We start from the raw sequence: 24,027 nt of genomic DNA on the forward strand, positions 1-24,027 counted from the left end.
TATTATATTATATCTTGTATCAATGGAACTAAATGTAACGTTAGTATATTTTAGGAGTCGAAAGTATGAAATATAAACCTGTTGACAGTATTTCTGATTTGGTTATAACTACTTAAATTCAATCCGATTGTCAATCAAAATTTTGCAAAAATAAGACTATTTTTTTCAATGGAAGACAAAAAGAACTATTCGTTACTCATTATACAAGGACTTCTGTCTTTGAGAAGTCACGTGATAGAACTACTATTTCCGATACGATTATGGTGTACAGTACAGTATGGGTTCTGCTCTGCATGTTTTCAAATAGTCATATACTTTGGTAGCTGGTTTCGGTCTTCGATTAAGGACCTCGAACACAGTAGTATGAATACACAGAACGTATACAGTATTTCGAGACACCTACGCTAAGAAACTAGACACGTTAACAAATAGTTATTTTATGCTGGGAGTTGTTGGGAAGTCTTTTTTTCTCTCCCAATATATCAAGTAAAAGTCCGCTTAAAATAAGTGAATTTATAGATACAAAAGCAAACAATACATTATTTGTATATATATTATTATGGTTGTAGATACCGAAAGTACAAAATGCCAACCTGCTGGCATTAAGTCGGATTTGTTTAAATTTATACATCAGTGGGCTTATCCTAAGCAAAAATGATTGTCAGACATATTTTAAATCAATATTGTACCGAAACAGACTTTATAATTCGTTTGGATGTCAAACATATGCTTTCATTTTACATTATAGAAGATTACACTCTCTGTTTCTGTTTACATCCGAAACCACTTGGTAGAACTATTTGCAAGGTTATTAAAGATAATTGCCGAGGACGTTCCGATTAGGTTTCGGTGATTGTTCATGTATGGCCTCACCCCGGTACGGAATTAGACCCAGTCCGTTGTAGGCTAGAAAATAGTTCTTTGAAATTTTGTAGTGCCCTATTTCAAGTCATTTTTAATGTGACTGGTTACATTTTAAGTGTATTTATTGTAACAGTGTACATTTAGTGTCATTTCTGATGACTTTAAAAGTTGTTTTTTGTGTATTCTGCAGGATCTCATTTCTTGGGGGGAAGGATTCGAGAAGTACTACAAACGGGGCCAGCATACATGACAATTTGAAACTTTTGATAATTTGACAGTACTTAACAATTAATAAATATTGTGAAATCTAGATGGCTAAACATAGGACATTTCGGGCTTTCGACTAACTTGTCTAGTTGTTGATGTTTAAAGTTATGAAATACAGAATTCTGCTGAGTTTAATAGAAGTCCAGAATAAAGCTTTAAATGTGACAAATTTACTATAGAATAAAGAAGGACGAAAAGGGACAAGGCCGTGTCCGTATGTTGAAATAATTCATTTGATACAAGCGTCAGGATGATTTCTTTTTCTTTTCTTTTTTCCCCCAGTGGACTGAAAATGCGGATTTTGTGGCTATAAATGGGAGAACAACCATGCTTGTGACGTGATCGCCTCTGAGGAAGCGACCGAGGCACCTGTCGCTTAGATCATTTTCAGAAGGTTTTCAATTACATTGATTTGTATATAAGAATTTCATTTATAAAAAAAAAATATTCCGCAAGACTTTTATGATTGCTTTTTGCTTTTTTGTTTAAAGAAAACTCATTTGAGATATGTCACTGAAATTGTTGGACAGGGCCTTTCATAGGTGATATGTGAATGCCATTATATTTCTATGGTGAACAGGTGTGTCGTCTTAATGTTATTTTCGTGTTCAATTTATAGTACACTATATAGTTCCAGAGTTTCAAATTGTTCAGCAGGATTTTTTTAAAACGGAAGTTCAGAATTTGATATATTCTACAAAAGAATGTGTTAAGATAACACACAATAACAATGATATTCAAAACGTATATAAATCATCATTATTCTATGTTTTAGTTGTTCTCAGTGAGTATACACGTACATGTATAAGTACTATCTATCTTCTTGTGTAATGCACACACGGGTGCCCGGCCTCACATTTCTGGCACAATTCTGCTCTATGCTTCTTTCGGAAATTAATATTTCTGCACCGTCTCCTCTTTCCATTGACATCTTCAAACTGGCACACGCAGTCCACCTCCTGGCACTCCTTACATATCAGACTTTCTAAGTGGTATGGGTTTCTGGAGCGTTTACACTCTCGACATCGTTGTTTATATCTAACCTTTAAAGATAGATTGAAAACTTTCAGATATCTGAAATAACGTCAAGACAACGGCACTAGTTACAGACAGAAAGTGTCAGATGTGAAAAACATGCCAAAAAATGAAACATTAGAGCTGTATAGACCTTTTTACGACGCGGTCCGTTGCTATGAAAAAATGACCAGAAGTAGTATTTTTTCGCGCATGCGCAATTTGCGTAGGGCAAAAAAAGCCATGCCCTACACAGAAATGAAGAAGAAAATCAATAGAACCAATTCCGAAGTTTGTTTAAGGGTAAAAAATTAGAAAATCATATAAAATAGCTTGTTAACAGAAGAACAACACAAAAAAGATGCCTTCATAGCTTTTGTGGCCAAGATTGACCAAAAAGGCATGGAAAAGACAATGTTAAGAATTCCCCTTACGATCACTGACCTGGACATTTGAGATTATTGTGTGTTAAATATGTGGAAATATATATATATTAGCCCAAATAAAGAAGTCACATTTAATTGTTGTTGAAAACGTCCATATTAAAAAAAAATATTTTATTACATCTTAATATATAACATTTTATAATAAAATTTTATTAACATTTAAATCGAGGCTAAAGTATCATTCTGAAAAAAAAGTCGGAACACGTGATATAATGCATTTTTAGTTTAGCTAATTTTATCCTTTATCCAACTTGCTGAGATGCCAAACCAGATTTTTTTAAGTTCACATAATATATTTAAATAATTTTTCAAACTCTGTGAAGTTAAGATGCGTCGTGGAATAAACACATATTTTTGTCCTGTTCCTTGTAACACATACGAAAATTGCATGTCACCGTAGACCACCTATTTTGGCACTTCACAAAATCAATAAACGAATAACGAATACGAATTTTATTAAGGCATCAAAAACAAAATAATTGCCTTATAAGGCCAATTTACAATGATACACATGTACAGTGAGAAAAAATAAAGCAGTAACCAAATTATACACAAGTTTTTCTGTAAAAGAATACAAGTTAATATGGGAACATATAAGGAACTTGTATTTATCTACAATATAGTTTTTTCACAAAAAATATCAGATTAAGATATACGTTATGATTTGCCCAATACAAAAAAAAAAACATTGATGAGATTGGTATAAATAAAAAATTAACATAAATTACGATTAATCATTTTCATTAATTATAAGTAATTAAACTATTGTCATCTGCTACTAAAACGACCCCGGTTGAATGGTATATTGTTAATAGGCTTTGGCAAATAACAACCGGTCACGTGTCAATCTGTTTGACCACCGCCTTGGCAAATCCACTTTCAAAGGAATACCAATTTTGTAATATTAGTGAATACATGGGTAATAAAAGGTGATCTTTAAACCACCCTGCCCTGTTTAATTTAAATTACTTGATGAAAAACCGTCACCTAATGATACCTTGAACAGAGGACTTTTGGATCGCTTGAATTATAAGTCCGCTTAATTTGTATTATTTTTGTTATAAATATCAATTTCACGTTTTAAGTACTAAACCGCTTTAATTCATTCCCAAAATTTCTTGTTTTCTGGGTGACATTAACTTGAAATCACGCCTTTTAAAGACTTAAGTGCGCTAAATGTATGGTATCGTTATTTGCGCTTTGCCATACGCAAAAATGCGTATGCGCAAAATGCAACATACGTTGCTATGGAAAGATCGTAATGTAAAAAGGTCTATATAAACTATAGAAAACTAAATCACTCGCCGAGGAAGAAACACATAAACAGGACTGGGCGATGAGTTCGAGTGAAGGGGGTATTCGAGCGATCCTAGTTCGAGCGAACGAAGTTTAACTGTATGTAATAAGATATACACAGAGTGGATTGTTTCACACATTGGTTCGTAGACTTATATAGTTCTTATTTTTCATTAAGACGTATTTTAAGATCTGGTCTTAGGCTACATACATTGAAAAACACGATAAATGGTTTTGCTTTTACTCACATTATCTTTTTTCAAACCATATGAAACCTAGAGTACATATATTTTTTTACATTTTTCGTTGAAGGAATGCAATACACATGTGAACTCTCCCATGCCGAACTTCGATAGCAAAAGCATAGAAAATATCCATATTTCCTATCGAGAGGTGTAGATTTTTGAGTTATCTTGAAAAATATCTTACGGCCGTCTTCTGTTTCCCCTGTTCTTATACACAAGTATTTAACCATTTTTCATCAGCTAGATGCACTTTGGTAATTATCTTTCATAAATATTATGTATACATGTACTTCCATGTTTCACGTGATAAATATGTTATCACTATTGCTGTAAATAGATTAACTACTACGAACGTCATTCCATTTTTTAAAAATGTAACGTTAATGTATCATGTGTAAGAAAGTATGGATATCATGTTTCAGATTGCTACGCATTATTACCTGTACACATATAAAGATAATTATATATACAATATTCAGCAGTTCTAGGCGAGTAAAGATTCATCACTGAACGTGATGGAGGTCGAAGAACACCGGTAAAGTGCCAGTCCAATCTGTTCATACATGTATTCTGACCAGGTTCATATTGTTGATCATTTATTTACATATTTTTGTTTGTATCTTGAAATTGGAATCTCTAAAACGGTGAACGGACTGTTTCAAACTAAAGCCGGAAAAATCATGACACAAAATCTCCAGGTTAACGGTTATTTCCAGCTGAAACAGCAGTGCGAGATTTTGCTAGACAATCTGTAAAAATTCTTAAAGTTCGTATTGGCAATAATGCGATACAAGATCAGGTTTAACCGGGTAGGGTTTGGACACCGAGAAACAGTTTATTGCCGATACCTGTTATGTTCCAGACAAATGTATCAAGTGTAAAAATGAAAAAGGGCCATAAGTTCAAAATTAGACAAAGCAGATAACTGTTCTTGTGCACTGCATTTGTACTTAATGAGATCTATCTACCTACTAAGTTATTTGTTGATATCTCTTAACTCTAGTTTAAGACAATGTTGAAAGTGTAAAAAAAAATAAAGAAGGACAATTACTCCAAAAATAGACAAGGCAAAGTTACTGTTCTTCTGCACTGTACTTTAACTAAATGAGATCTATCTACATGTATCTACTAAATTTCTTGTCTTGAAGTTATGTTTCGGACAAAGTTCAAAGTGTAAAAATGAAAAAGGGCAATTATCCAAAATTTGGGAGTTATGGTTCTGATACACTGCACTTCTATTTCATGATATCTATCTACCTACTAAGTTTCTTTTTTGACGTCTCTTGTAGTTTCAGAGTTGTGTCCCGGACAGGAAAATGCGGACGGACGGACAAAGTGGCGACTATATGTTCTACCTTTGGGAAGCATAAACAAACATCACTGAATAATGAATCAATAATTATTATAACTCTCGTACATAAAAATAATACCATAAACCATCAACACATTACTGGTACTAGTAGATGGATATGATCAATCAGGGCAGTTAACTACACTATAACAAAAACAAAATGTTCCAAGTAGATTACATTATACTCGTAAATATATACATTATGATATATTCATATCTTTCAATGCATGTTAAGGTCAGCAAAACATACTAGGTGAGGAAGAAGGTTACCTTAGGGAGTATATGACTCTATTAATATATATCACAGGACGTTTAAAATTAAAGCAAATTTATTAATACATCGTCTTGAAGATTATGATACATCAGACAGCCATTAGGCAATATTGATACATGTATGATATCGTACGGTTGCTTTCACACAAAACGGATATGAACCATAAGTTCTTTTTATTATCAATCCATTGTCCTGAATTGTGTTTGCACTTATAAAGTAAAAAAAAACCCGATGAAACACGCTTGTTTTCTGCAAAATATATAAATATTGGTGTTTAATGAATATTTCTTTCTTTTTTCACATCATTAATTGTCTAGCACACAATGAGCACCAAGATTTTTCCGTACTTCTTTAACGTTATGAGATTTCTCCATTCGTTCAGTCGCATTATGAAAGCATGGACGAAACTCTTTCAAATATTCCTCGTCTGTAAGATCAATAAAAAAGAAAGATCATGAACAATATATCAGGACAATACACTGATCTTTAAAAACATGTATCAGTTATATAGTGGTGTTTCAAGCCAATTAATGACTTACATCGTAATATGACTTTGCGAAAATGTTAACCCTTAACTTGCTGAATTTGGTAGTGGACCATTTGAATTTAGAGGGATTGACAACAACAACAACAACAACATCCCCCCAAAAAAACCCAATTATATAGAGCCTGGTAGCCTGGTCAGACATCAGTGATGCGCAGTCTTGCCTTGCTCTATACTAGTGGGAAAGGGTTTAAATTTCCGGTTCCAGCAAGTTAATGTCGATAATACCAAACTCACAAGGAAGTGGTAGTTTTCCAGAGTGTGCGTGTTTTCAACCTATTATGTCACAATGAAAACACGACGAATAGCAGACCTAGACATTGATACTGTAAAAAATGTGACTTTTTGCTACAGATCTGTCTACCTCCGAGATTCCGGTCTGGCGGTTGAAAGCTAGAAAACACAGGTTCACACACAGGTTATTAATTGCCTGCCCATAAGTCCCCATATCAAAGCCAAGACATGATTTTCATAAAGATTACCCAAACCTAGTCTTAACTCAAAAATGTTTAAAACTAGATGATAATAAAATTCGAACATTTTAAGCACATGATTTGTGAAAAGAAACTAAAATATGTGAACAACAAAAAAAAAAGTAAATAAAACACATCTATAATAGATGAAATATCTTGTCAATGCACACAAAAGAATAAAAGCATAAAATGTTCAGCATAAAATGTTCAGAAGTCTTGAATTCAATCGTACCTGTTACAATAGGTCTCAGGTGTTCGTCAGCAAACAAAGCTTTATAGAACAACATGGTTATATTTAGTGTAGCTGCCTGCAGCTTTTCATTTACTGTCCGAGTCAAACTCAGTACTGCAGACTGCACGAGATCTTTAGTTACAGACCTGAAAAATAGAATATAACTTTTACAGCAATTTCAGCAAATGGAGAATGGTAATTTTATTCTGTGACAATTTTGATTTTACTAAATCTGTTATTTATGCTAGAAATAATTTCAATACTAATTCGTCAATTCTGTAAACTATTCTGCAACTTATATGAGATATTAATTGTTTCATGCAATATAACTGGCAGTTTCATGCTACAACATCTAAATTACTATAACAGAAGAAGATCTTAATTAAAGCTGCATGCCTCCAGAGCAGTTCAAGAAAATCAAAGCTGAGAGAATTGTATTAAGATTTTAAGAAAAAAAAGTAAAAATATTAAAGATACAACTAATAATTAACGTCTTATGCAATCAGAGACTGATTTTGCAGTATTTATTACCGTGACTTACGCAGAAAGGACAATTTTTTCATATTTTCACCTCTTTCGGGGATTATAAGTGCCGTTTGCAATGTATAAACTACAATGTACTTTCTATGTCCACATCACAGTATTTTACTTTTACAGACGCTTTCAAAATTCCATGAAAATTAGAGTGAATCTTGGGCATGCTGCTTAAAGATCTTAATCTTGATAATTTTATTCCTCCAGTTTCTTTAAACGTTTAATACTAATTACTTTTACAATTATATTTATTATTGTTATCGTTATTTGAAAACTCTATTCTTGACAAAATACATTTTAAGCTTTAAAGCAAATAGTAATTTGCAATGACGTGTATTCAAATATCCTATCATGATAATTTAGTTCAATAAACATAAAAATAACAAGAAAAAATATTCTAACAGTGAACTTTATTCGGTCCAACACGGGCTACCTACTATCAGAGATGAAATACATAATAGTTTATACCTGTATCTCACAGCATCAATGACGCTGATTACTATTGCAGGTTCAAGGTCCATTAAGGTCATCTCGCCGCCATATTGTTTTTCCGCGAATTCTATCAGTCCAGGAGGCGCTCCTGTTTCTTCAAGGAGCTTTGCAATAGGTTTGTCTATCACCATTAGTACCATAGAATCTTCGCCACGAAACACGAGCGAGCCAACGTGCACAATTATCTGAATTTAATGTATTTATTTCTTGTTATAATTAAGTTAATAATAATAAAAATATATAGAAACTGGGAAATCTTCTTTAATATTTTAGAGAAAAAATCTTACAAGTTGTTTTAGCTAAAAGTTTTTTGTAATAGTTTTTTCTTAAGTTGTTTTGATTTTGGTGCTTTTTTGCTTAAATCTTTATAGTAATTAAATAATAATTTCAAACGAGATTATATTGTCTCTGTTGCTACATGTTTAACAAAAGTCAGAACTTTGCAATTGTATGTGTATGTTCTTTACCTGTGTCCGGACAAGTTTTCCAAGAAACGTTACATCGATAACAGCAGACTTCCCGAGGTCAGCATCCACATCTACTTTGGTGTTATTTTCAACTCTACTGTTTTCTTCTGTTTCTTCCGAAACCTCACTATGTATATTAATATCTTTATCTACAGTCATATCGTTATTCACCACTGCTTTATCATTAATATTTGTCTCAAGTAATGCACTATTTCTTGTCACAGACGTTTCACTTTCGTTCTGGACATAAATATTTTCTTCTTTATTTTCATTTGTATTGGTCACTGATAAACTTTGCAAAAACTCATTTTCACTGTCACTATCAGATATATCAGCCTGGTCATCATCATCACCACCGTCGGCATCGCATGATTTCCGACGTTTTATGGTCTTTCTCACTAAATGATGAACAAGTTGTTTTGAAAAGTCTTCAGCAACCTCAGCTGTAACATTTCTAGTCACAGAATGTTCTAACTCGTCCTCGCTAACGGATGAATATGTCGTTTCAGTATCTGAACCACCAACTGTGTCGTCAGCGAAAACCAAACGTTTTTCAGATGTCCGGTGATTGTCATACGAACCGACATGTTTGAGTATGCCCTGCGGCTCTTCTTCTTCTATTTTTCCGGACAGAAATTCATTTTTCGAAATCGTCTGAGAACTAGTTACACTTTCATGAAAGTCATCTCCGTGTATCGATTCATTTGTTTCATTATCAAGAGTATCAGGTTTAGCATCTTTCTGTTTTAACCATTGTGACTTCTTTAACCTGTTTCAAAAAGTGTTTTATTATAGTTATAAATACATGCGTAATCGGTTTGTTTAAATTTTCGAAAGCCTGCAATTGATCTTACAACTTTTTCATATGTCTTGAATAATGGGGCTTGAAATGCTGCATATACCTTCCAAGTCTGTGAACGGTATGATATTCTATTGTAACAAATGAACTATGCAATTGAACAACAATTTCTTTACATGACAGTTTTTTTTGATGCGTTTATTTAAGGTCGCCGCTGGAAAGCCCATATGGGCGACCGTACACTCAAGTCGGGTCATCCTAAGAGCGTCCCGCCGAGATTTTTCGTCGATTTTTTTCCCCAGCTTTATTGGTGGAGGAAGACCACCAGGCACGAGCGGGCACCTGGGTAGAACCACCGACCTTCCGTAAGCCAGCTGAATAGCTTCCTCACATGAAAGATTTCGACCCGCGTGAGGATCGAACCTACAGCGGTGAGGGACCTGTGATCTCAAGTCAGCGACTTTAACCACTCGGCCACGGAGGCCCCTTACATGACAGTGAAAGAAATATGAAACATTTGTTCTTAAAATCATTTATTTCTTTTATAATCCTGAATTTGCGAATCACGGTCTAAAAACGATTGATAGAATAGGGATTTTATGTGTTGAAAATTGAGTACCACTCCAGCCGATGCTTGGGGGGGGGCTGAGCCACATTATGCCTTAAAAATCCGTTTTTTTTTAATTGTTTAAAAAAAATCTAATGTTTAATGTTTAATCTAATGTTTAAACATTTGTTTAATAATGTCTATTTAATGGAATTAGAGCATGTAAGATGTTTTACAACTAAAGAAAATAGCACAAAGGGTGAAGTAATGTGTCATAAAGAAAGCAAAATGTAAACAAAATAGTATTTAGACTTCCATACAAAATACTAATTCGCCATAATTATATCAATTTCCAACAGATCAAAGAAAGCAAAAAGGTACTTCATGTAGATAGAAAAAAGTTTTATCTTTTAAAATGTAACAAGATACAAAAATAAAAAGTTTTTGAAAACAAAATTTCATAGCATTTTTGAGGCATAATGGGCCTTTAAAGCATGTCACCTAAATATTCTGTTATTACATGTTTACATGTACTTACTGAAGCTGTGGTAGTTTGGCATAATAGAATATAAATTTCCTTCCTTCTGTGTTTACACCAAGATCATTTCCAAATGTTTTCATAATTGCCTGTATTGTTGGAATACCTTCCCTAAAGACATATTCTACAAGGTTTTCACACTGTTCTATGACCCTCGTAATATCTGTATCCGACGAATGTTCTACAAAAATAGAAAATATATTTTCATTGATAATATTAATATTGAATGAAGACAGTACAACCACTGCAGAGAAGCCCTCTATTAAACAATAACATCTATACAACAACAGTATCAATTCTTCCCAAAGTAAGACTTCGTAATGATTTTTTCCTACAGAGCAACATTTCTACGCAACAACCAAAACCTTTGATTCCAAAAGTGTGTTGCTCTACTGAGATATTTCTGTTTATTTCCTAATGACCTGTGTGATAAACAGCTCTGGTAGCCAGGTCTTTAGCAAATTTATGTACTAAGTTTGTACTTTCATGACACCAAAATATGAAATCAATTGGCGCTCATTACTTTTTCTTAGTTTATTCAGCATTTAACAATTTACAAATAAATATACTTTTTTTGTTTGTTTTAGAATCTGTTTCTTTAATTATGTTTACAAGAGTCCATTACCTATTTCAGGAGCGATATAGCACACACATATAGCGAAAATGTAACCTAAAAAATGAGTTTTGGAGCCGAAAGTAAGTCATGGTTTTGCAATCAAATAAGTGCCTATTACAGACACCAATCAAAGACTATTTAGCAAGGTGCAAGAAATCCCTACATTGCCTTGTTTTAGGACAGGGAACCCTGACGCCATTTCAGCAAAGATACCACGCAACCATCTCGAAACCATCCTCGCCGTCCAAAATCTTAGTTTAGGGACACTTTCCTAAGTATTAGTAACAGTATCAGCACTCGATTGTACAGAATCGTCAATGCATGCCGGCGCTCTTTGCGTTTCCCGGGACGAGCTTGTCAGAGGAGAATGAAGTGCACTGCTGTTCCTTATAATGCGCTATTGGCGACGAGCCATACATTTTGCCTAGCTATTTTGGTATTATTATCTTACTCTTTACTGTCAGTTGCTCAATCTATCTTAACATGATTTTTTCTATTGAAACCCTTTCATATAACGACGGGTAGCTTCAAATAAAAAAGGGTAAGTCTAGCAAACAAAATATAATGTTACTTCAAATTAAAAAAGGGTAAGTATATAAACAAAATATAACGTTTGTTTAGTAACTTTATTTCTGACCTGTATCAAGCCAGTGGCTTAAAACGTTGATGAAAGTACTGGCTATATTAGCAAACACGCGACATGCCGACCTTGACAGATTCACGTTCATTTCGTGGTACTTCACCGACCGTATTACCAGATCAAGACCAACTTCACGAAGTGGTGCCTGAAACAAAAGTTCAATCTCCCCAGTTCAGAATTTTCGCAAAACCTGGTAAAGAAACCAAACAACTTTTGCTACATATTTTCAAATGATCAAATACACTCGCCGATCCCTGTGTACTGTAATACCATAATTAAAGTACAGTTGGTATACACGTATGTCATTCTTATAAAATTGCAATGTCTGGTAGTCTCTATTAAATTGTTGGTGTTGTTTTTTTTTCTCCACAGACTGTATTGAACAGTCGAGTGTCAAAGGTCCGCTCATAAAAATAATAATAAAATGATCCCTTAAATTTTCTTGGCCTATTTCCTGTGTTCTTTAAACTAGCCCATATACTATGATATTAAAACCTTCGGGTTTTTCTGGTATATAGAAACTGCAATTATGCTTCTTTACCAATTGATTTTACCTTTCTTTACATTTTAAACTATAACAAACTTTATATTTCTCTATATCGTATTTACGGAAAGACACACCCACAATATAACAACAAAATGACCATCAGTTATGCAAGTAGCTATTTTGCATTGAAAGCAAACATGTTTTTTTCTCTCCTCCATAATATCGTTTGAGTTATGACGGTGTTAGACAATGTAACATACTCCGACATACCTTTTTATCGAGAGTTGGTTTGTATGTTGCTATTTTGGCTAGGATGTCAACGCCGTACTGCTGGACTTCTACAACATCTAGATATGCCGACATACTTCCTAGAACAGCAGATGTCGTCTGGTAGTGTATCATCGTTGTCAGATTGTTATCAAAGTGACTAAATGTACGAAGTAGGTCCAATATTAGAATTACTCTTTCAACAGGATCCTGGAATGGTACAGATGTATATATTAATTTGATCTCTGTCAAAATAAATAACAGTTAAACTTAGCATACATAGTACATGTACAAGTAAATTAGGGTAATAAGGCACATATTTGGATTTACATTCTATTAAAGTTATGAATGTTTCTACTTGCTTGCTTGTAGATAAAACAGTCAAACCTTAGACAAATATATTAATTTAACGGATGTCTAAAAAAAGTAAAATAATTGTATTTCATTACTATTATATCAGAAAATTTTGTTTCTTTCCGTATCTGATGTTAAATATCAGAAAAGCGATAAGTTGACATGATCTTTTAATACTCCATGTCAAATCGATGCTTATTGGAGATTGATACTTTGTTTTTGTTTGTTTGTTTCATTTTACGCCTTTTTCCAACTGTACAGTATTTCAGTCATATAGGCGGGTAGTTTCCTAACCATCGTTCCTGGGGAGTTACACCAGTACTAGACTACCTTCCTCCGCGCTAAACAACCAAAGCATCTCCTGGGGATCGAACCCACGCCAGAGAGGTAACTGGATTAGAAGTCATCGACTCTAACCCCTCGACCACGGAGGCGGTCTCAGAAACTGACAAAATATGCCAACTTTACAATGTGACTTATGCTGGATAGAGGCATTAAAAGGGTGTGGTATTGATATGGATAAATAGATAATGTTCACTAAATAGGTTACGTATTATAATATACAGTGTACAAGTGAGAGATATTCATGTATGATATTGTTTCAATAAAATTTATGTATATCTTTAATTTAGAGAGTCAAAAAGTGAAATGTTACTGTCCATCAGACTTCTTACGTAAGTTTTTTGTAGTTCTTTTCCTACGCAAATAATGCATGCACAAGAAAACAAAAACATCTAACCTATTCACATAGCTTTTTCAAAAGATCGTGGCCTAAAGATAACATAGCACAGAAATATCAACAAACATTTCATCAGAAATCATGAGATATAAATTTGTCAGTAAGTTCTAAAGTAAATGAATGTTCCAAGTGGAACTCTTTTGTGAGTAAACATTTTAAAGGGAAAGAGATGTGTTGAAGCATTCTCCATATTCAGACATCATGGAATTAAAATGGTATCCATATTAGTATAATTGAATGAGCCGCGCCATGACAAAACCAACATAATGGGTTTGAGACCAGCATGGATCCAGACCAGCCTGCGCATATGCGCAGTCTGATCAGGATCCATGCTGTTCGCTATCAGTTTATCTACTTGTTATACGGTTTGTAAGCGAACAGCATGGATCCTGATCAGACTGCGCGGATGCGCAGGCTGGTCTGGATCCATGCTGGTCGCAAACGCACTATGTTGGTTTTGTCATAGCGCGGCTCATTATTATGGTAGCCGTATATATATATTATAATGGTAGCCGTATTCCTTCATCATTCAGATATAAACATGGACTTGTCTTGCTTTCTAGGACAAGACAGACTTGCCTTACTTTAAATTATAGAACAACATAAGACTTCGCTTCATGTATAGGACAATATTGACATGTCCTACTTTAAATTACGAACAACATAGATCTCGCCTCATGGGACTCGCTTTACATTAAATGATAGAACAAAATAGACTTCGCTTCATGTATAGGACAACATAGTCTCGTCCTACTTTAAATTGTAGACAACATAGAATCGCCCAATGTATAGGACAACATGGACTCGTTCTACTTTATAGAAGAACATGAACTTGTCCTACTTTATAGAACAACGTGGACTTGTTCTGCTTTATAGAACAACATGGACATGTGCTGCTTATAGAACAACATGGACTTTTTTTGCTTAATAGAACAACATGGACTTGTTCTGTTTTATAGAACAACATTGATTTGTTCTGCTTTATAGAACAATATGGGCTTGTTCCGCTTTATAGAATAACATGGATTTGTTCTGCTTTATAGAACAACATTGATTTGCCCTGCTTTATAGAACAACATGGACTTGTTCTGCTTAATAGAACAACATTGATTTGCCCTGCTTTATAGAACAACAATGATTTGTCCTGCTTTATAGAACAACATGGACTTGTGCTGCTTTAAAGAACAACATGGACGTGTGCTGCTTTATAAAACAACATGGACTTGTCCTGTTTTATAGAACAACATGAACTTGCCCTGCTTTATAAAATAACATGAAATTGCCCTGCTTTATAAAACAACATTGACTTGTCCTGCTTTATAAAACAACATTGACTTGTCCTGCTTTATAAAACAACATTGACTTGTCCTGCTTTATAAAACAACATTGACTTGTCCTGCTTTATAAAACAACATGGACTTGTCCTGCTTTATAAAACAGTATTGACTTGTCCTGCTTTATAAAACAACATTGACTTGTCCTGCTTTATAAAACAACATGGGCTTGTCCTGCTTTATAAAACAACATTGACTTTTCCTACTTTATAAAACAACATGGACTTGTCCTGTTTTATAGACCAACATGAACTTGCCATGCTTTATAGAATAACATGAAATTGCCCTGCTTTATAAAAACAACATTGACTTGTCCTGCTTTATAGAATAACATGAAATTGCCCTGCTTTATAAAACAACATTGACTTGTCCTGCTTTATAAAACAACATGGACTTGTCCTGCTTTATAAAACAACATTGACTTGTCCTGCTTTATAAAACAACATTGACTTGTCCTGCTTTATAAAACAACATTGACTTGTCCTGCTTTATAAAACAACATGGACTTGTCCTGCTTTATAAAACAACATTGACTTGTCCTGCTTTATAAAACAACATTGACTTGTCCTGCTTTATAAAACAACATGGCCTTCCTCTGCTTAATTCAATTAGCATGGCCTTCCTCTGCTTAATAAAAACAACATGGCCTTGCCCTGCTTTGTAACAACATGGCCTTGCCCTGCTTTAAAAACAACATGGCTTTGCCATGCTTTATAAAAACAACATGGTATTGCCCTGCCTTATAAAAACAACATGGCCTTGCTCTGCTTTATAAAAACAACATGGCCTTGCCCTGCTTTATAAAACTTCACAGATTTGTCTTGCTATTCAGTGATTTACCTCTAAAAAATTGTATTTTGAGCCACCAAAAGTTAAGAGCATGGTCATAATGTACGGACGTGAAAGCTTGTTTGGGTTTAATTTTCATGTAGGATGAAGGGTTGAAATTCAATAAATAAATTCAGGTAAATCAGTAAAGAACCTATCTAGATGCACCACAATAAAACAAGTCACACTGCCGAATGTGTTTTACTTACCTTTACAGCTGTAATTTGGAACATGAATACATGAATAGTCAGGCTGCATTACGAAACACAGGAAGTTTCAAAATCAATAAACTTTAGCAAATACATAAGGTGTTTATACAATTATCAAAGATTTTGTTCTTATACTACTTTACTATATTTTTTATAAATTGAAATAATTTTAAATATTTTTTGATCAGCTGATAACGCTAAGTAATCATGTTTCAAACAAACATAATTATAATGTATTTAATTATTACGACAGGTGCACGTAGCGGAGCCAGGACACAAAATGAAATATTCAGCTGTGTGCAGTAAAGATTTAACTAGTAGTCCTGATTTAACCCGTTCTTGCACTAAGCCAATAAAACATAATTTTGTTAAAGGGACTCCACTGAGGTTTTTTGATATGACGGGACTGGAAATATTTTTTTTTTGAGATTTTTACTCCATTTGAACTTATGTGCAAAATTTCAGATCATTAGATCGCTCCGTTTTTCCAGAATAATTATTATAATAGTGAAAAATGACCCAAAATTGAAAAGCGTATAAACACTTTTCAAACAAATCGGACTGAGAAAAGCAGAAACCGATGATTTTCAATGTATTTCTTGTATACATGTATTTCTTAATTATATTTTATTTATATTTCTGTTTTAAGTGCTCGTGTTTATCTGTGTGAAAAATTAAAATTTTATGTTTTTAGGCTAAGTTAATGTAAACCGTATAAAAATCTTAACCGTATGAAACTTACGATGCATTGTTTAAGTAGCTCTGTGAGGAACCGTACAGCAGGGCCATGCATAGGTCTAGTGTTCGATTTATCAGGAACCTTAGCCAGTGCTTTGGATAAATCTGATAAGTAGTTCATGTAAATTTCCCTGCAATCTTCTACTGTATCCTGAAATACACACAAAACGTCTAACTTATGTTAAAGAGACACATCTAATTAGAAGCCATAATTTGTACAACAAAAAGAAGACAAAATCGATAAATCTAATCAGACATGAGAACATTATTATTATTATATCTTGTCTTATTTATACCAACCACCTCTACATTGAGGACATACCTTACAATTCACTAATAAGGCCGTTGTTGAAGGATTTCGCTTTATTTATTTTTTCAACCTTTAGTGATAAGTAAGTGAACCGGTAATCAATTTTGGTTACAAATAAAGATATAACATTTTATCACGAGATCTTAGAGCGGTGTTGTATACATCCGTAGGGAAGATATTTGAACGGATAAATAAATAACCGATCATATTAAAGTTTTTTTGTTATAAAAATCAGTTTAGTTCTGTTCGATTTATACGTGTATGCTAGCTATATAATGTAAACATGAGAAGAGATATGTTAAATGTTTCTTTCAGTTCAACATAGCTGTAATCATTTTATTTGTCCTAGTTTATATTATAGTCAAGTTCTCCCCATTTGCATATGAAAGTATGATAACGAATATTTCAATGAAATAATCTTCATCTAGATGACGAGGTATATAGTAAAACCTGAGAGTTTATAATAAAAATGACTTCAGCTATAATCAGTATGAGCTAATGTTTACCATGAACAGACGAAATACGTCGTCTAATAGCTTTTGGGTTATTGTCGCATCTGTAAACATCCGTAATTGTTTAGAAAAATAACTAGCTGACAAAATACTGATCTGCTCAGGCGTTTCTAGGTTACGGAACAAATCTTGCTCGGAGTCACGTAGATCCAGCATGCACCAACTCGTCTCTAGCCATCTTTTGTCAGCATTGTCTTTTTCTTCTGTATCATCTTCAGCGTTATTATGCGTTTTCGGTTTGGAACTGTCGTCTGCTGTAGCGTTCTTTTCACCACTTCCTGTCTAAAAAAATATGTAAATCAATATGAAATTTTGATTTTTTGATATGGATTAAGCAGCTGCTGTATAACTTCTTCCATAACTTGCGTAAAAAAATAACGGTATATTGATATGTTTCCACCTTCTATCACTTCTTGACTACGAAATATATTAACCCTTGACCTTCTTGAACCGGAAGTGATTAGTTTTTGCCAGCAATATAGGATCAGGCACGTCTGTACATATGGGGGAATCTGTACTCTATTTACTGTTCTCAGGTTTTGAATTTTGATACTGTAATCGCTAAAACGAAATGAATTTTTCAAACTAAAAGCAAGGAAAAAAATACACAATTATCAAAAGACAACACGAAACCTATTACAAAAACATTTTATATCTAGTATTAAATAGATCAATGAAGGTATTTCCTCTACATGTAATTATGCGTTAGTCTTATCTGTCTAGGAAGTTGTGTAAATAATTGTGTGCGATTTCATAGGGAAAGAAAATAACTTCACTTTCATAGAAATCATCTGTTTAAAATTGGATTCATATAATGTAATGATATTACACATGGTCTTAAATGAAAGGGTCTTTAAAATTTTGTAATACACGAAAATCAAATAAAAAAATATTACTTCATTTTAAGTATATAAATAAGCTCAAGTTTATATAAGATTTACACACCATTACTCAACAGTATCTTACATTCTATCTATGCAGGCAATTTACAAGTCTTTAAGAGAGTCAAAGAGGCATTGCAAGTTTCACGACGAGGCTGACAACTTTTGTAAAGCTGTTAACATAACATGGTATTTTTTATGCCAGTACAATTAGACAAGAAACATGGCAATGCCATGAAACCAGGTTTTCAATTATCAGCATTGTAGATAAATATGTTGTATTTGAAATACAAATACAAGCAACAAGCAATGTAAAACATGAATAATGTAGGAGGAATTGCCACAGAAGAAGTTGTTCAATATATATTCTATATAAGGAAAAAAAACAAAGAACCATAATTAGGTAAAAAATTATCCAATCACAAAACCCCGACAAAATGCGCCAGAGCACTTGATGACAAAGCTTCTGTGAAAGTTTGAACAAAATCCATTGAGAAATGTAGAACGAGTTCAGCACAGAAGAATTTGTTCACTATATATTGATAATTCTATATAAGGAAAAAAAACAAAGGGCCATAATTAGGTCAAATATTATCCAATCACAAAACCCCGACAATATGCACCAGGGCACTTGCTTACAAAGCTTCTGTGAAAGTTTGATCAAAATCCGTTGAGAAATGTAGGAGGAGTTCAGCACAGAAGAAATTGTTCACTATATATTCTATATAAGGAAAAGAAACAAAGGGCCATAATTAGGTCAAATATTATCCAATCGCAAAACCCCGACAATATGCCCCAGGCCACTTGATGACAAAGCTTCTGTGAAAGTTTGGTCAAAATCCGTAGAGAAATGTAGGAGGAGTCCAGCACAGAAAGAAATTGTTCACTATATACTCTATATAAGGAAAAAAAAACAAAGGGCCATAATTAGGTCAAATATTATCCAATAGCAAAATCCCGACAATATGCGCCAGGGCACTTGATGACAAAGCTTTTGTGAAAGTTTGGTCAAAATCCGTTGAGAAATGTAGAAGGAGTTGCGCACAGCCCGCCCGCCCGCCCGCCCGTCCGCCCGCCGACATACCTCAATCTAATAACCAGTTTTTTCCTTCGGAAAACCTGGTTGAAAAACGCTTTTATATACCATCTGTGAGTTATTTGATCGTGTGTATTACAAAGGATTATGGCGAAATAATATTGACAGTATATTCTCGTAGTTTAATATATGATTACCTAGATTTTAAGTGTTTGTTATCTTATTTGTTTATTTATTTATCTTTCTATTTAAGTGATATCAAAATATTTCTAACTTAAATAAAGATTTTAAATCTTAAAATCTATGTTTATAACTTCTTACAGAGGTGACAGATTTTTTGTTTCTTGATGGTTTGGCTGGGGGATCACCAACTGCGAGCCCGGGGGTAGGGGGTAGTTTTCTCCGTCTTCTAGGTATAGGACCATCTATAAACATTAACTTTTTGTCTGCAATCTCCAGTTTTGTACCTGTTAGATATAGAATAGATTTTTAGCTAGTTCCTAGTTTTACAACATTTATCGTGGGACATTATTACATTATATTTGACAAAGGAAGAAAATAACTATAGTTAACAGATTTAGTTAGCATCCACAGTTTTTACATTAATATAATTTATTCAAGCCAATGCCGTCGTCAAAGAAAAGCCGTTTATGTGAAGTTATTATGTATAACAGATGCTTTTTTTTCGAAAGCCAAACTAAAACGCTGACTTTGAACGACATATGATATTCTATGTCATTTTCATTCCGAAAACCGCCTCCGTAGTCGAGGGGTTAGAGTCGATGACTTCTAATCCAGTTACCTCTCTGGCGTGGGTAAGATCCCCGGGAGATGCTTTGGTAGTTTAGCACGGAGAAATTAAGGTAGTCTAGTACTGGTGTAACTTTCCAGGGACGATGGTTAGGAAACTACCCGCCTATATGACTGAAATACTGTTGGAAAAAGGCGTAATATGAAACAAACAAACAATTCATTCGGGAATGTTCTTAAACATAGGTTACTACGGTGGCACAAAAGTGACATGTATGAGTGGGTGTGTTTATTTATCTCGTGCGCACGAGATACTTTGTCGTGGCCACGAGTTACTAAGTCGTGGCCACGAGATAGTTAAGTCGAGGGAACGAGTTACTATGTCATGGCCACGAGATAAATAAGTCGTGGGAACGAGATACTATGTCGTGGCCACAAGTTACTAAGTTGTGGCCACGAGATAATTCAGTCGTGGGAACGAGATAGTATATCGTGACCACGAGATACTAAGTCGTGCGCACGAGATAAATAACCAATCAGAAAACACTATTTTTTTTTAATTTTCCTAATTAACTAGACATGTTCAATAGTACAAGGATGCCCCTACTTCACCTGCCTGTAAATACAAGTTATTGATTGGTCAATGATTTTATATTTAGCGTATTTGGCCTTATTAGATGTCATCTACTAATCAGGTACATGACTTATTTATCTCGTGCCCATGACTAAGTAACTCGTGGCCATGACATAGTATCTCGTGGCCACGTGTCATAGTATCTCGTGACCACGACTTAAATATCTCGTGGCCGTCGTACGACTTAGTAACTCGTTTTCTAGAAATATCATATATATATTGTGTGTAATCTGATAGGTTAATTATCTCGTGCGCACGCCTTAGTTATCTCGTTCCCATGAATAAGTATCTCGTGCCCACGACTTAATTTTCTCGTGACCACGACCTATTAACTCATGGCCACGACATAGCATCTCGTTCCCATGACTTATTTATCTCGTGCCCATGACTAGGTAACTCGTAACATAGTATCTCGTGCGCACGAGATAAATAAAAACACACACACACACATGTAACCTTTATGCCACTGTCGGTTACACAATAACAGGGATTATATTTATACATTATAATTCAACTTACCATCGATCAAATGCATTTCTCCAGAAAGTGGGTCATTTGAATTAATATAGCAGACGAGATCAGAATTGGCGGGAGATAAAGTGCAGCCGCCATTTTCTTGTAGTGTTAAGGTCAGTAATACCATACATAGATTCTCATCGTTCGTTTCTATGGAAACGTCACCACTTGTTGACAATCCTTTACGATGAAGAAAACAAATGAAACAAATAAACATGGAGCGTAAAGCTGCATTTTATAAATTTCATAAAAACAAAAGTGGCTACATTTCGTTAAAAGTGTGGGTGACCTGCAGACACTCGTTTCTTATTTTGGTGTAGGCCTACATATGACCAAATTGGACAAATTAGAACTATTGCCACGGTCAAATTTATTACAGATATTTCTCTGTCATTGTATTTTTTCTTGTTTGTGTGTAGGAAATGATCAGTATTTATGGGTATTTAACGGAAACAAGGCATTTTGGTTGTTTTTTTTTATGTTTTCCTGACTCTCCGTACAGAGGTTAGAAAGCTGAAAATCAAACATTGACATTTGGCGCCAAACAAGTATGAAACTGAAAAATATAAATGTATGACTGACTGGGCATTTATGCCATTGCAAATGCCATTGATTACACTGTATATATTGCACCATCGATCTGTGGCATCCAAATTTTGTTGAAGTTTACTTTAAAAATCATATAATGTATTATAATTAAATTAAATTAATAATTGACTAAATTCTGTAGATCTATTGAAAAAAATATGGGACAGCTTTTAGTGACTTTAACTGGGAAACTTCAAATGGGCAGTTAAAATTATCAGTGGGGTAACACTTAGCATTGAATAGCCTTAATACCTTAATGTCAATTGCACAATAAACCACATTACCACCGAGTATATGCACTACTTTTAAATACATGTACCTTCTTCAAATCTATCTCAATCGGGCGGTCTGACATAGTACAGTATTGATCATTTGAAATAGGTAGTATAACTTACATCCTGTTAAGTGTAAAAATTAAAAAAATCTTTACCTATAAAATAAATCCCAAATCCAGTGACAGATACATCTTTCTTCTCTATCAAATCTTTAAATGAAACTGTTTTAGTTTGACCATTCTCGGCCATATTGTTGTCATAAATCAAACCACATTACAACTGCTCGTATATACACATACACATGACGTTTAATCATCTCGGGTACATATATTAGTACTTACTTTCGTTTTTGCTTATCACGTGATCAATGCCCTATATATAAACGTGTGGGTATATCGTCGCTTTATCGGTAAGATAGTTTTCTCCCTTAGATAAAATATTTAACATTTAATATTAAGCTACAGACTCACTGACATCCCGGCAGAGCCCCGGTAGACGTCCGGGGTGATCCGGGAACGACCGGGGTATGACCGAGAACAACCGCGGTACGTCCGTAACTCTGCCGGCACATCCGGGATGATCCGGATTCGATCCCGGTTGAAATAAAATATTTGATATCACCGGGGTGATCCGGGATGGTCCGGGAAGTAAAGCTTTGCCGGCCTCATCCTTAGCTCTGCCGGGAACGACCGGGGTTACACCGGGGAAGCTCCGTAGCTCTGCCGGCACAAACCGGGGATCATCCGGGGTATGATATAGTCGGTAGAGCTACGGAAGAGCCCCGGTGAATGCTGGCAGAGCCCCGGTGAATGCCGGCAGAGCCCCGGAGGATGCCGGCAGAGCTACGGTTGATCCCGGTAGAGCCCCGGCAAAGCCCGGTTCATTCCAAAAGAACCACGACAATTTGCGATGATTGCACTTGTTTGTATTAAAACCCTTCCCATTCCCCTTCTATCCAGTTTTGCATAAAGCCTCAGTCTCACTTACTCCCGGCAGAGCCCAGGATCATCCCGGTAAGTTACCGGGATGATCCGGGACGATCCGGGGTGAAATTATTGTTGCGGTCACACTTACCCCGGCAGCACTACGGTAGTTCTCAACTAACCACCCAGGATGCGCTCCGGATCATCCAGGCAGAGCCCAGGTGCAGCTACGGTTCATGCCGGTGCTTCCCCGGTCGTTCCCGGATGACGCCGGAAGAGCCCCGGTTGACCCAGGCAGAGCCCCGGTCGATCCAGGCAGAGCCCCGGCAGAGCCCAGGACGATCCAGGCAGAGCCCCGGTAGAACCCCGGTGGATTGAAAACGCCCGAAAATGATAACATTGATACATAATTTTTATTTAATATAATATCTATTGTTCCAGAATAGTTATTCATGATGATTTTCTGAAAAATCCTGATGCCATACTGGATAGAAGGGAAATGAGAGGGGTTTTAATACCAGCAAGTGCAATCATCGCAAATTGTCGTTATTCTTTTGAAATGATCCGGGCTTTGCCGGGGCTCTACCGGGATCAACCGTAGCTCTACCTTTATCATCCGGGGCTCTGCCTGTAGTTGCCGGGGCTCTGCCGGCATTTTCCGGGGCTCTACCGTAGCTCTACCGTAGCTCTACCGGCTATATCATACCCCGGATCATCCCCGGTTTGTGCCGGCAGAGCTACGGTGCTTCCCCGGTATAACCCCGGTCGTTCCCGGCAGAGCTAAGGATGAAGCCGGCAAAGCTATACCTTCCCGGATCATCCCGGACCATCCCGGTGATATTAAATATTTTATTCCATCCGGGATCGAATGCCGGATGTTCCCGGATCATCCCGGATCATCCAGGACGTTGCCGGCAGAGTTACGGATGTACTCCGGTTGTTCCCGGTCGTACCCCGGTCGTTCCCGGATCACCCCGGACGTCTACCGGGGCTCTGCCGGGGCTCTG

General features: G+C 35.3%; 1 protein-coding gene across 1 annotated transcript; it reads right to left on the minus strand.

Moving 5' to 3' along the window:
- Window positions 1-5,652: 5,652 nt before the first annotated feature.
- On the minus strand, window positions 5,653-22,437 carry LOC132747367 (uncharacterized). Its single transcript, XM_060736723.1, has 12 exons — window positions 22,253-22,437; window positions 21,238-21,414; window positions 19,656-19,801; window positions 17,412-17,699; window positions 16,600-16,746; window positions 12,397-12,603; window positions 11,637-11,784; window positions 10,384-10,564; window positions 8,500-9,268; window positions 8,009-8,217; window positions 7,007-7,152; window positions 5,653-6,184 (listed from the first exon to the last, which is right to left on the minus strand). The coding sequence occupies exons 1-12, from the start codon at window positions 22,344-22,346 to the stop codon at window positions 6,063-6,065; spliced, it is 2,634 nt and encodes an 877-aa protein (XP_060592706.1). The 5' UTR covers window positions 22,347-22,437; the 3' UTR covers window positions 5,653-6,062.
- Between the last annotated feature and the right edge of the window lie 1,590 nt (window positions 22,438-24,027).

The sequence above is a fragment of the Ruditapes philippinarum genome, unplaced genomic scaffold, assembly GCF_026571515.1.
Source record: "Ruditapes philippinarum isolate M1 unplaced genomic scaffold, ASM2657151v2 ctg2566_1_1_1_1, whole genome shotgun sequence".
In the NCBI taxonomy this organism is placed as follows: Eukaryota; Metazoa; Mollusca; class Bivalvia; order Venerida; family Veneridae; genus Ruditapes; species Ruditapes philippinarum.

What these genes read in the sequence shown, in the direction of transcription:
- LOC132747367 (XM_060736723.1), bottom strand. Translation starts at nt 22,346, where the DNA reads ATGGCCGAGAATGGTCAAACTAAAACAGTTTCATTTAAAGATTTGATA. An exon ending in ATTTGGGATTTATTTTATAG is followed by an intron (nt 21,415 to 22,252) that starts GTAAAGATTTTT and finishes TTCATCGTAAAG; the next exon opens with GATTGTCAACAAGTGGTGAC. An exon ending in ATTGATGCTGTGAGATACAG is followed by an intron (nt 7,153 to 8,008) that starts GTATAAACTATT and finishes TCTATTTTTCAG; the next exon opens with GTCTGTAACTAAAGATCTCG.